Here is a 13,526-nt window from a genome sequence, read left to right on the forward strand (position 1 = left end):
GGATCAAACCCACGTCCTCATGGATACAAGTCGTATTGTGTTTATTGTATTGTTTTATTTGATTGTCTTTGGCAGCTGGTTGGCTGAATTACATTTGTGTTCCCAGTCCTTGAGTCTTTTTTCCTTTGATAGGGGAGTATAACCCACTGATGTTTAGTGCAGTGTCTGTGCTGTTCTCCCCATTGACCTCTGGGGGGGGGTTCCAGGCTCCCCATCGTCCCCTTCCTCATTTTACCCCTCTCCCTCACTTCGTCCTTCAGGAGTGCAGATCAAGATTGATCCGATTAAAAAACATCCTACAGGTCCCTGAACCCCTGGGTAGGCAGAGCACCTAAAAAGCTCAGAGCACATGTGGGCCTGCCCTTTTTGGATATTTCTCTCGAAAAATAACAAAGGGCCAGATATACTCCTGTTGTGAGGAGACTGACCAGCTCCCTCCTCTCTGCTGGCTTTGGGGTGGGGAGATCTCAGACTGCCTTGCTCTCTCCTTTGCATCTAAGCCTTTCAGGCTGGTCTGCAGTACATAAAACCATCTTTTAGTCGTGGTCCCTCTCGTTAGTCGGGGACCTCACCAGAGGGTGCTTGGTTTAGGGAATGATCTGGTTCGTCTCAGGTTCTCTGCGCAAAGACCATCTTAGTAACACCCCAGTCCATTATTCCTTGCATTCTTCTGCTGGGTATGTTCTCTGTGTTTCTGGTCATCGTTTCCTCTGTTTATCTCAAACCGATATTCTAATTTACTCTCTTGGGGACATTTTCTTCTCAGTATCGCATTTGGAGGCCAGTGTGATCGCTGTGAGATGTGGTCTGCATTTCAAAATTCAGAAACTGTGCTTTCTCTCTGAAAGCTGATCACAGAGCGTGCCATTTTCATAGATCCAGTGTCCGCCCAAATTATTACAATTAGCAATTGCCTAACATTTCCTTATGCTTTTTGCAGTAAGTATAGTTCCTAAAACATTTGCTTGTATACTTCAGAACAGTCTCCACATTTTGAATTTTGGATTTGTCGTAGGTTCCATGTTTTTTTTTTTCTTTGTTCTTTCTTATAGGATACAAGGTATATAATTTGCTTAGCGCATCAACATGCAATTGAAAACAAGCCGATTTTTCTGTCACAATCCAGCCAAGCATGTTAAGTTGTTGGGGGGCTCTGCCCCATACATTCAGGCTCAAGATGAAACCACCGTCTTCACGGTGGACTTCAAGGTCTCTCTGGTCATTGAGGTTGAGCCAGGGGAGAGGGGAAGCACACGTGAGGGAGGCACCTCCCCTCTGTGAAGGGCGGAGATCCCTACATGCCATCTGGGACTTTGACCCTCCTTCAAGAGGGGAGAACTAAGTCAGTGGCCACGATGAGGGAAATGCGTGGGCTCGCCATGTGTCCGGCTTACTGTGAAGATGGGGAGAGTGGATTTTGGCAACAGCCAGAGCTCTGTACCCTGTAGACAGAGTCGGGGGAGAGGGCTTCTATGTTGTGCCGGATGCTACATTTTCCCGGGTTCCGGTAGACATTCCTGAGTCCACTCTCCTTTCAGCAAAGGGGTGAGTGGATAGATTTTGCTAATTTTAATTGGCCACATCAGAGGCTTGTGAGGAACTACTGCTGGAAACAGCTTCTCTGCCGTGATAAAAGGATTTGTTTTTCTTCCCCTCATCTGCTGGAGCACTGTCCCCTTTCGCATCAGCTGGTGTCCCAGGCCCCATCAGTACCAGCCTCCCCATCACCCTCTGCTTTGTTAGCCCGCTGTCCTGGCCAGCTGGGAGCAGGGTGGGTTGGGGCAAGGGAGCTCTGGCGTTGCCCTTCTGCTGCCACCGAGAACCACTTCCCCAGTGTGACTGGGAGGTCACCTTCCCACCTGCTGCCCTGACACCTACCCTCACCTCGCACTGGCCCTGCCGGCGAGAGCTCAGTGGCTTTGGTTTGACCTGCCGGGTTGGATTAAGTTGCTCCTTAGGCTGCCTTTCCCTTGCTGAGGGTGATCCAGGTGGTTTGATCTGTCCTTCACCTTGGCCTTTCCTTTATGGTAGACTTGGTGGGATTTCTTTGAAATCTCTTGTGTAATGAATCTTCTCTGGTTTCCGGGACTGGAATAGCTCTGACCCCCAGTCCTTTGGTCTTTTCCCTAGAGATTGGGCGCTCATTTGGCGTTCATGGATGTCTTGTGTACTATTTGGTGAATATTGATACTGTCAGGCAGTGAGCATAGCATTGGGGATGCAGTGGTGAGAAAAATATAGCCTTCCTGGAGTTTCTCAGTGGGAATAGAGAGGGGTGCGTGAGGAGAGTCAAGCGTGAATCAGATAATGACACAAAGAAATGCCAGTCAGAGCCCTGAGAACCTCTCTGAGGCTTGCAGAGGGAGCATTTTCCCAGGCAGTGAGGTCAGGAGAGGTATCTTCACAGTGGGGACTGGGGTGAAACTGAGTGATGAGCAGGTGTTCCCGAGAGGAAGATGGGAGAGGAGGGCCCTCCAGGCAAGGGAGCTCGCGTGTGCCCTCTGGTGGGCAGGAGTGGGGTGGGGCTGGGATAGAGCGAAGCAGCGGCAGGTGGCTGCACAGCCCAGGTGGGAGGCACTGCAGTCACTGTCAGGGGAGAGATGACAGTGACCTGGATGGAGGTGGGGGGGGGGCTGGTGATGGGGTTAAGACATGTTAGACTGAAGGTTCAGGGTCTTCACAGATCTTGTGATTGTAGTTCAGAGGGAGCTGAATTCTTTCTCACCATCAAATCATTAAATATGTCCTTCCTTTCTTCTTCTTGAGCCTTTTAATCAAGGTAGGCAACACATTTCTTGTTTGAATCTCAGCAAAGGAGAAGGGCATTGTAGCCTGTGCCTGGCAGTGTCTGGAATTTAGGCCACCACTATTCATATTTGTTATGTGAATGAATGGGTGGGTCAGTGAATGACCATCAGCTCTTCACCCAAACCTTTGAGTCCTGGATGAGACTGGCTACAGTGAGGACAGTATCTACCAACCTCGAATTCAGGGGGGTGTGCGTCGCCCCCTGTCTTTACACATCCATGGCCGACCTTAGTAATTGCAATGGGGTTTTTGTTTGTCTGTCTGTCTGTCTGTTTGTTTTGTCTTTTCTAGGGCTGCACCTGCGGCATTTTAAATATTGGAGTGGGTTTTTTTTTTTTCTTTTTTTTTTTGTCTGACCTTAGTAATTGATTGCAGCAATCATTCCTTTCCAAGTCCTGGTGTGACCTCAGAATGCTTCTCCCAAAGCCCTTGAGGCAGCCTGTACCAGTAATGCTTCACTTGAAACCGATTTGTTATTGTCTGGATTTTAACAGTCCCTAGAAGCTCACAAGCAAAGACTCCCCTAGACTCCCCTGTGCAGATGGCAGTGGAGGGATGGTCAGGGAGGCTAGTAGTTAGGTGAGGACAACAGGGTTCTGCAGTTGGACTGCCTGTGTTCACACCCCAGGCCTACTGAGGATGGGATGCAACCTCGGCTGGTTATTTTCATCTTTCTCTGCCTCAGTTTCCTCATGTGTAAATGAGAATAAGGAGAACACTTGCTTTGTTGTTGTTTTTATTAGACTTAAATGAGATAATATCTTTTAAGGCCAGAGGAGTACGTGGCATGTAGAGGCACTCAATAAATATTAGATAATATTCTTTTTATATTTATTGTGGGGGAAGTTTATCAATCCTTTTCAAATAATTTTCCTTGGAAAAAGGTGTAGCGTTTTTTCCTCCTGAAATTGTTCCACTGATTTTCATATCTCTCAAACACAAGTGCAAATGTAAGGTAATGTTTCTTAAGAAATCGGGTGTCTTTTTCCTGGGTGAGCCTTGAGTTAAGAGTGGGGAGCTGTGCCTCTGGGCAAGTGTGTTCTAATGAGCCTGGGATATGGAAATTGCTGGCAGATCTTTACTGTGGATTGTGGGCAGATTTAAGAGACGTGTCATTTTCCCAAGTTGCCGCTGAGGAATCTAGAAGATTTAGGAGAAAGCGAGTTGCATCTTGAGTCAGTAATTTTAGGACTGATGCATCAAGCCCTGATTTCGTTTTGACTCAGCACCAGGCTCCTTGAATGAAGACCATCTATTTGCAAGCACAGCATTGCTGGAGCTAAAATACAGCCTGCCTGCCTTGGAAGGGACTAATCAGCCTTTTGGAAACTGTTTAAAACTGAAGCATAAGAAGAAGAGCTTTCTGTGATGGTAGTAGAGCCTTGAGTTTCTGCCAACCATTAATTGTTTTTTAGGCTTTCCTGGGAGGGCAGCTGAACTTGAGACTTGGCCGTTGGTTTGGCCATCTGTGATCTGCACTTGGCTGCGCGTGACATGTATTAAGGTTGTTGTTCAGGGAGCATCACTTCTGTGCTTTCGAGCATTGGAATCTGTTCAAAGTTAGATTTGATACTTTGGTCCCCTCCTCGAGCGGGTTAGGCATTCCTCGCTCTGCAGCTTCCTAAAGGCCGTGGGGCCCTCACTGTGTGCGGGGCTTAGGCTGGGCCCTCCAGCTCGCCTTGGGTTTGAAGATCTAGACGGAAGGAAGGGGTGTTGCAACCGGTGTCCCAGCTTCCTCACTGAGTGCTCTTTTGTCCCCCAGCTTATTTCCAGCGATGCCGATGGAGCCATCCAAAGGGCCGGAAGATTCAGGGTGGAAAACGGCTCTTCAGATGAGGTAAGGAAGCGTCCCAGTTCCTGTTTCGTCCCCAGGCGCATGATTCTGGTGCCTGTGAAACAGCCCTGAGCAGCCTGTGACCCTCGTTCCCGCAGAAGACCCGCCTAAACGGAGCCCAGGAGGGGGCGATGGATGGAGCCCTTCAGAGCTTAGCTTGAGCAGACCGGAGGGGGACGTGCGCTTCCTTGTGTGCAAGGCGCTATTCACAGGGTGACGCAAACCCTCAGAAAGATCCACGATAAAGCCAGGTAGACCCAGAAGGCGGTCTGCCAGCAAAGGGACCAAAGGCAAGCGTGCAGCCACAACACCCTTGTGAGTGGCCCCCGGGCCCCAGCTCTTCCCCTATGCCGAGCCGGTCCCCCTGACACTGCTGTGCCAGCGATGTCAGGGTCTGGGAGAGAGATGCAGAAAACCCCTGTGACTACTAGTCAGAGGGGGCCCCAGGACAGGAGGCCAATCTCATCTGCCACCGCTTGGGCCCAAGCCTCCGTTCTGGGTTCTGTTGGCTGTCCTTGCGGTAGCCACAGGGACTCGCGGCCCCAGCCTGTCTTCCTCGCAACGTCCACCGCCCACTTCCTCCCTTGGGGTGTGCCCCCTAAACAGCAGAGTGCCCCCTCAGCCCCCTCAGCAGCTGTGGTCTCTGCTGCTTCCCTGAGAGGTAGCCCATCAGAGTGCTTTAGGCGCCCCCCCCAGCTTTGGAATTGGGCAGCCCTGGGTTCAGGTTCCAGTCCCCCCAGCTCCTAGGGGTGTGACCCTAGGCAAGTAACCAGCCAGCCTTTCGGAAGCCCAGATTCTTCATGTGTAAGAAGGAAACTGCCTTGGACTTATTAAGAGGATTCAGTGAGCTGAGCTTGTAAGAAAGCTCTTAGCGCTACGCCCAGCGTACGGTGAGAAGTCAGTGAGAGCCGCAGCAGTAATAAGGGTTGTTGGTGTGGTGCAGCCAGCCTTGCCTCCTGACCGCCTCCGTGACCGTGTTCTTGGTGATGGGCTGTGGATTTCACCTGAAAGCCACGGCCTTCGGGAAGCCGTTGCTCACCTTCACCTTTGCCATAACTTAGCATTCCCCTTCACTCAGATGTGGTACCCTCGCCACCGCTCTGTGAGGCAGAGCGGGCAGTCCCATCTTGGACTGGACCCCTGAATAGGTGCCCCCATACTTCTTGTCCAGAACGATGTCAACTGATCTGCATAGAAGAAGCATCGAGTCCTCCTCCTCCAGCGGTCAGAAAGCATCTACTTTGAAACGTAACACCACGTACCAAGACCCCAGAGGTTGCTGTACCTCAACACATTTTTTTTTCTGCTTTCAGAATTTTGCAGAACTTCAGGTCACCCTGAAATGAATAAACTGCACTGGCTCTCCCCACCCCACATAAGCACAGCGCTGGCCCCTGCCAGGACCAGTGTCTAGAGGAAATCCATGCCTCCCGGAAACGCATAAATGGAACCTTCACATGGTCCTGAAATCACCACACCCTTTGGTTACCAAACACTCCTCACCTGGCCCTGTCACCTGGCCATGCCATTTGCCAGAGGACAAGGTCAGGAACCGGAAATCACCTGAGGAGGATCCAGGGCAGCAGGGGCTACAGAGTTGGGCTGTTTGGGTTCTAATCATAGCCCTACAATTCACCAGCAGTGTGGCCACGAACAGGTCACCAAATATCTTTGGAACCTTTTGCTGGAGTTACAGATTTAACAAATCTTTTGTGTTCCAAGCACAGTCCTGTCTCGGATTGCGACTGTGGGAAATATGATATCAAGGCTCAAATACTGTTTTAAATTTTGTTTCCACCAAAGCCACTGAGCATGAGCGCACCATTGGGGCACCTTGGCTGGGTTTTCTATTGATGGCCCTCAGTTAAAAGCTCTGGCTGGTGCCAGTGCACAGCCTGATAAAAGACCACCGGAGGAACCTGAGACTCAGAGGGGAAAAGCGAGGCTCGCTCCGAGTTTGTTAAAACAGTTAGAGCTTTAGAAGGCTCAGTACAGTGCTTAAAGCTTTTGAAACCCATGAACAAACAAATTGCAAAGCAGTTTCATTACTGAGTTACTTTTCCTTTTATTATTACATTTTTTTGATACAGTATGGATCCTAGGCCCTGTCAGATATATGATTTGCCAAAATTTTCTCCCAGTCTGTAGGTTGTTTTTTCACTTTCTTTTTTTTTTTTTTTCTTTTTGGCTGGGCCCGCAGCATGTGGAAATTCCCAGGCCAGGAATCAAACCCACACCATAACAGTGACCCAGGCGGCTGCAGTGACAACACCAGATCCTTAATCCACTGTGCCACAAACGAACTCCTTTTCACATTCTTGAGTGTGTCCTTTGAAGCATAAAAGTTTCTTAATTTGATGCTATCTAGTTCATCTCATTTTTTTTTTTTTTTCGTGTGTGTCGTATCTAAGAAACCGTTGTTTAATCTGAGGTTGCTTGGTCACTTTTTATAGTTTACTCCTCCCTTCGGATAATGTCAGATTTGTCTTTCATTTCTTTAAACATGGTATCCTGGTTTTATTATCTGTAACTGATGATTCCAACATGTGAGGTTTTTGTGGTCCTCTGTTGTTTGGTGGTTCTCCCGGCATATGCTCATGGTATATACTGTGTTTGTGTGCTTGGCTGCCTGATTGTGTGCTACTCATTGCTCTTGAAGATGAATTTTCAGGAATAACATAAGGCTTAAGATGAGTTGCCTTTTGGTAGAGAGTGCAATACTGTGGTTTATAAAAAGAAATATATCCTTTGGCCTTTGTACCTGTTCCTGGCACAGGACTCCTAAAACTCTCGGAATTTTCTAAGTGATGAGAATGATACTGGTGTCTTCTGTTATGTTAACAAGTGACTTTTTGGAAAGCCCCTAAGTTTCCTAAGAGGTGGGCTGGTCACCAGAGGAACCAACTACGTGATTGGTGGGGTTAGAGCTTGTGTCCAGCTGCAACCTCCTGGGAGGGGAGAAGGGCTGGACATTGAGTTCGGTCACCAAGGGCCAGTGATTTAATCAGTCATAGCTGCCTCCATAAAAGCTGAAAGGACAGGGTTTGGAGGGCTTTCAGATGGGTGAACACGGGGTGGTTCCAGAAGAATGGCAGGCTCCACCCACCTCCCCAGATCACATACCTTGCTCCACGAATCTGTTCCATCCGGCTATTCCCAAGTTATATCCTTTTATAATAAACTAATGATCTAGGCAGTAAAATGTTTCTTTGAGTTCTGTGCTCTGGCTGGTTAATCAAACCCAAGGAGACGGTCATTGGAACCTTCTGTCTCTGGCCAATTGGTCAGAAGCACAGTTGACAACCTGGATTTGCAATTAGCATCTGAAGTTGCAGGTGGGAGAAGCAGTCTTGTAAGGCTAAATCACCTGTCCCTGCCTGAACGTGTCCCCAGAAATGTTTGGAAATTTGCTACCCCCTTGATAGGTTTTCCCCTCTGGATGTCAACTGATTCTTCTTCTTCTTCTTCTTCTTTTTTTTTTTTTTTTTAGGGTCGCACCTGCAGCATATGGAGGTTCCCAGGCTAGGGGTCAAATCGGAGCTGCAGCTGCCAGCCTACACCACAGCCACAGCAACACGGGATCCAATCCTCATCTGTGACCTACACCAACCACAGCTCACGGCAACACTGGATACTTAACCCACCGAGCACGGTCAGGAATCGAACCTGCATCCTCATGGATGCTAGTCAGATTTGTTTCCACTGAGCCACGATGGGAACCCCCAGGATGTCATCTAATTCTGACACCAACTGACTGTCTTACAATTCAGTTCGATTCTGACCCTGACTACCTGGAGCTTGTGTCAGACTCCAAAGGTTTCAGGGCTCTGCTCCACATACTGCCCTCACTTTAGACTCCGTGGCAAGTGTTAGGTCCCCAGGGTACTCACACATCCATCTACATGGCTACAAAGTCCAGAGGTTCCTACAACTATCCTCCTGAGGTTGAGTAATTCACTGAAATGACACACAACTCAGAAAAGCACTTTCCTCACCATATCCATTTATTACGAAGAATACGACTCGGGAACAGCCAAATGGAAGCGATGCAGAGGGCGGGGATGGGCGGTGGGGCACAGGACTCCCGGGCCCCTTTGGGTGCCCCACTTTCCCCGCTCTTTGATGGATTCACCAGCCCAGAAGCTTCCCAAACCCCATCCTGTAGGGGTTTTGTGGCCATTCCGTAGGCATGCTTGATTAAGTCGTTGGCACTGATAGTTAATTCTGTCTCCAGCCTCTCTTCCTGTCCCAGAGGTTGCAGGGTGAGTGAGGCTGAATGTTCCAAGCTTCTAATCAAGCCTGGTCTCTCTAGCTCCCAGCCCCATCCTGAAGCCAGCTAGGGGCCACGAGTTGTCTCATTGGAACAAAAGATGCTCCTGTCACCCTTATTACTCAAGGGCTCAGGAGCTCTGTGCCGGGAGCCACAGACAAAGACCAAATATATATTTCCCATTATACCACAACCCTAGAGCAGTTCATTCCGTTTTTCAGCGTCTCTAATTGCTAAAAAGTTCTTTTTATTGAGCCGAATTCATCTGTCTATGTTTTCCGCTCAAGAGTTTCTATTTATGGTTCCTGGAGCCCAGCGTGTAAGGCTGCGCCTTCTTTAACATGACGGGCCTTCGAACCTTCCAAGACATCTGCCGCTTTTCCTCTAAGATGTGAGCTCAGTCCCACTCATCGTCACCCTCACTGCGGCAGCCCGGGCGCATGTGAGGCCCTTAATGAACCTTGTAGGTGGAGGTGCTCGGACGTGAACCCGTGGCTCCAGGTGCGCCCCACGCAGCCAGAGGGAAGCAGGCTGCCCCCTTCCTGGCTGCACCCAGGCTCCTTTCTTCATGAAGCCTGATGACTCACTGTGAACCTGCCGTGTGTATCCCTCCCCGACCCCAGCCTGCCTTTATCACGTGCGCTGTTATTTAGCTGTGAGGCAACCTCAGGGTGTAGTGGAGACCGTTTTGGAGTCACACGAACCTGGGTTCAGACCTCAGGTCCCTGAGCCTCAGTCTCCTGCTGGGTTTAAAAAAAAAAGAGGGAATTGCTACTTTGTAGCCCCTGGCCTTCTCCCTTCCGAACTTGGGCAGGCCTATGTGTACCTAAGTGCTGGGCTTTGCCTTGTCCACACGGAACTTAATCTCAACAGCGTGCCCTGTAATTGCTAATTGTCAAGAGGGTTTTTTTTTTTTTTTTTTTTGACATCTTGATTCTGTCACCTGTCATATTAGCTCACCCACTGAGAATCTTTGTTACCTTGGGATGTGCTTCCCCTGCCATCTGTGTGTTCGTTCAGATTAGTAATTAAACTGAATGTGACCCTCGGGTAGGTCACCGGAGACCTCCCTCACAGCTCACCTGTGTGTGTCGGTTAGTTTGTGCTGCAGCGGAGGGGACGGTCTTGCAGCTTTTACAGATCTCTTCCCTAGCGTGGGGAGGGGTTTGGAAATGACTACAAGGCCATCAGCAGTCATTAAAAATGCGTGCACCCCTTGGCCAGCAGTTCTACTGCCATGAAGTGCAGTGTAGCATTATTTTAAGATAGAAAAAAAAAAAAGAAGAAGAAAACCTGGAAACAAACTCAGTTTCCATCCGTAGAGGAATGATTATGAAAATTATGATACTTTTATACGATGGCAGCCTTAGGAGCTGGTAGAAAGAGTGAGTAGAGGTATACAAAAGAGCATAGGAAAATGTTTACGATACACTTTCATTCAAGCAAGTTAGACATAAAAGCAAGTTCCAGTATGATTTGTATGATAGCATCCCTTTTCCAGAAAGAAAGGGAAAAAAGAAAGAAAGAGGAAGGAAAGAAAGAAGGAAGGAAGGAAGGACGGAAGGAGCTTGTCAATAGGCAAGAAAACTTCTCACTGTTAGCCTACGATGTTAATAGCGATTTCTTCTGCAGTGGAAATGGGAAATCAGGAAAGAGGTTAAAGGACCTTAACTTTCCACTTGAGGCCCTTTTATGTTACACACCTATGCTCAACCGAAGTGTTGAATTTTAAAAAAAAAAATCTATGTCGTTGTTTAAAAGAACAAGATAGATCTGTATGTAATGACAAATATTTCTAAGATTTTTTTTAGCGAAAAAATAAGTTTCAGGCATTCCCCTGTGGCTCAGCAGTTAACAAACCTAACTAGTATCCGTGAGGACATGGGTTCGATCCCTGGCCTCGCCCAGTGGGTTAAGGATCCGGCGTTGCCATGAGCTGTGGTGTAGGTCGTAGGCACGGCTCGGATCTGGCGTTGCTGTGGCTATGGTGTAGGCCAGAAGCTACAGCTCAGATTTGATCCCCAGCCTGGAAACTTCCGTATGCCTCGGGTGCGGCCCTAAAACGCAAAGAAAGTCTCACCGTGATATCTATAGTACTCTCATTTGTGAAAACAAATTATATGTGTGTATATGTATATATGTCCGTATGTAAATATATGTATGTGTATGTGAATGTGTGACGTGTGTGCATGTGTGTTACCACATTTTTGTAAATGCATAAGATCTGGGACTCTCCAATCTGGTAACAAGGTTATTACAGGGGAAGGAAGTGGATTAGAGCAGGGAGTGTGGGGGAAGGAAAGGATTTTAATTTTTTTGTGATTTCACTTTTTTCAACCAGCATATATATACACTCGCAAGTCAAAATTTTTTACTTTATTTTTTTTAAATCCATCTTCTTTATGGCCAGTATTCCTTCAGCAATCTAACCTAGGAAGTGAAGGAAAGTCAGATTTAATGCATTCACTCATTAATTGAACTCACTCTAGAAGAGACTGAAAAATCACAGGCATCGTATAAAACGATGGATCTCATTTGAGTGCTTGTGTTGTGTGGGTTCCCTGCTCAAACATTAGAGAACATTCAGATAAAAAGGAGGATATTATACGTGGATTTTGACTAAAATTCTCCTCAAAATATCTTGGCCATATATAAGCTTCATCCTTCACATCCCACAAGTATAAATGTGGTTTTAAAAAAACAAATACTTTCTTTCTTTTTTATGGCTGAGTAGTATTCCATTGGGTATATATACCACATCTTCCTAATCCAATCATCTGACGATGGACATTTGGGTTGTTTCCCTGTCTTGGCTGTTGTGAATAGAGCTGCCATTTGCAGCAACACGGATGGAGCTAGAGACTCTCATCCTGCGTGAAATAAGTCAGAAAAAGAAAGGCAAATACCATATGATATCACTCATTATCTGGTATCTAGTATACAGCACAAATGAACCTTTCCACAGAAAAGAAAACCGTGGACTTGGAGAATAGACTTGAGGTTGCCCGGGGGGAGTGGGAGAGATTGGGAGCTTGGGATTAAGGGATGCCAACTATTGCTCCTGGAATGGAATGGGATCCTGCTGTGTAGCACTGAGAACATCTAAATACTTACATCGAAGCACGACAATGGGAGAAAAAAACTATGTATACGTGTTATGTGTAACTGGGTCGCCATGCTGTACAGTGGGAAAAAGAAAAAGGAAAAAAGAAAGAAAGAAAGAAGGTAGGCAGTAAGAGGTTTTGTGGGCCTTGGAATTTGATGCAGAAGCGATTCAGGATTTCTCGGTTTCAGGACTTGTTCCATCCTGCGGGTGTGGTCAGGCGTGTCTGCAGCATAGAAGAATTAAATGTCTTTTAGCGAATCATTATCTAAACGGGCTAAAATTAGTGTGGACGTTTGCAGTGTTCAGCTTTGCTCATCAGAATATTTCCTCCTCACTTTCTTATTGATGTCAAGTAAATGATGTGGTCCTGTGTCATTGTCACCTTAAAGTGCCGTCAGAAGCTTCTGTATCTTTGCAATCCTCTGTAAAATAGGTCATACTTAAAATAGGTAAGATTTATTGCTAAATTAAAACCACCATTGGGTACTACTCCACCCACTCCAGAACTGCTAAAATTAAAAGGACTGAAACGCGAAGAGCTGGTCAGAGGATGCGGAGCCACGGAAATCCTATTTATTGCTAAGAGTGTACGTTGATGCCTTCCCTCTGGGCAGCTGTTGGCAGCATCTGCTCAAACTGAACACCTGCATCCTCTGGGCCCCAGGATGTACACCCAAAAGAGATGGGTGCTCACATCCACCAAGGGACAGGCACGGTGTGTGCATCGTGGCTTTATTCTTAATAACGAAAACTGGAAGCATTTCGTATGTCCATCAACTAAGCGTGAATACATACACCTTGGAGTTCATACGTGGACTGCTCATGTGGCCTCGGGACAGAGGGAACTACGGCATCCCCCGGATGAATGTCACAGACATAATGTTGAAGGTCAAAGAGCCTGACTCAGGTGACTACACATGATATGATTTGATTTCTCTGAAGTTCAAGAACAGGTAAAACTAGTCTATGGGGCCGGCCGTCAGGATGACGGTGACCTTTCGCAGGGTGGGTGAGCGATGATGGGAAAGGCCCCGAGAAGCCCTCTGGGGTCCCAGGGAGCTTTTCTGTCTTGGTCAGGTAGTGGTTACCAGGATGAATAGCTATTTAAAAACCATTTCACCGGACACTTAAGACTTGTGCCCTGTACCGTCTATTTCTACTCCGTGGCGTCAGAAATTGGAGCTCGTTTTCAGAGTCCTTCTTCTGGGGTCCTGGGCAGAGGGATTTTTTTTTTTTTTTTCGTGCTTAGTCTCCATTTCTTCTGTCAGTTCCTGCATATATTCTTGTCTTGACACCTCATCACATGTGCTTTTAACAAGGGACGAGAAGTGTCTTTCTCTGCGAGACTCACAACTTTTTTGGTGTTGGGTTTTTTTTTTCCCCCAGGTGAGGTAAGTATTCAGTGAAGGTGAAAGTTAAAAAAGTAACTTTTTGATCCTTAAGAAAAGATAAGTGAAGAAAAAAGGGGGGGGAGAAAAGTGATGGTTTGTGCTCAGTGGCGGTTTGGG

General features: G+C 47.4%; 1 protein-coding gene across 28 annotated transcripts in view; it reads left to right on the forward strand.

Moving 5' to 3' along the window:
* The window catches only part of GARNL3 (GTPase activating Rap/RanGAP domain like 3), a 147,651-nt gene that overhangs the window by 62,981 nt on the left and 71,144 nt on the right, over positions 1-13,526 (forward strand). For all 28 annotated transcript variants that reach the window (XR_014826924.1, XR_014826925.1, XR_014826944.1 and 25 more), the window contains one exon: positions 4,571-4,645. Coding sequence is in view for 7 of the 28 variants with exons in the window: in XM_084995476.1 (XP_084851602.1) it covers positions 4,571-4,645 (75 nt within the window). In the remaining 21 variants the exon portion in view is untranslated. The remainder of the gene's footprint in view (positions 1-4,570; positions 4,646-13,526) is intronic.

This window comes from Sus scrofa, chromosome 1 (genome assembly GCF_054392235.1).
Source record: "Sus scrofa isolate SSC_HxYL_T2T_F1_AM1 chromosome 1, Sscrofa_HxYL_maternal_Yorkshire_Landrace_v2.0, whole genome shotgun sequence".
In the NCBI taxonomy this organism is placed as follows: domain Eukaryota; kingdom Metazoa; phylum Chordata; class Mammalia; order Artiodactyla; family Suidae; genus Sus; species Sus scrofa.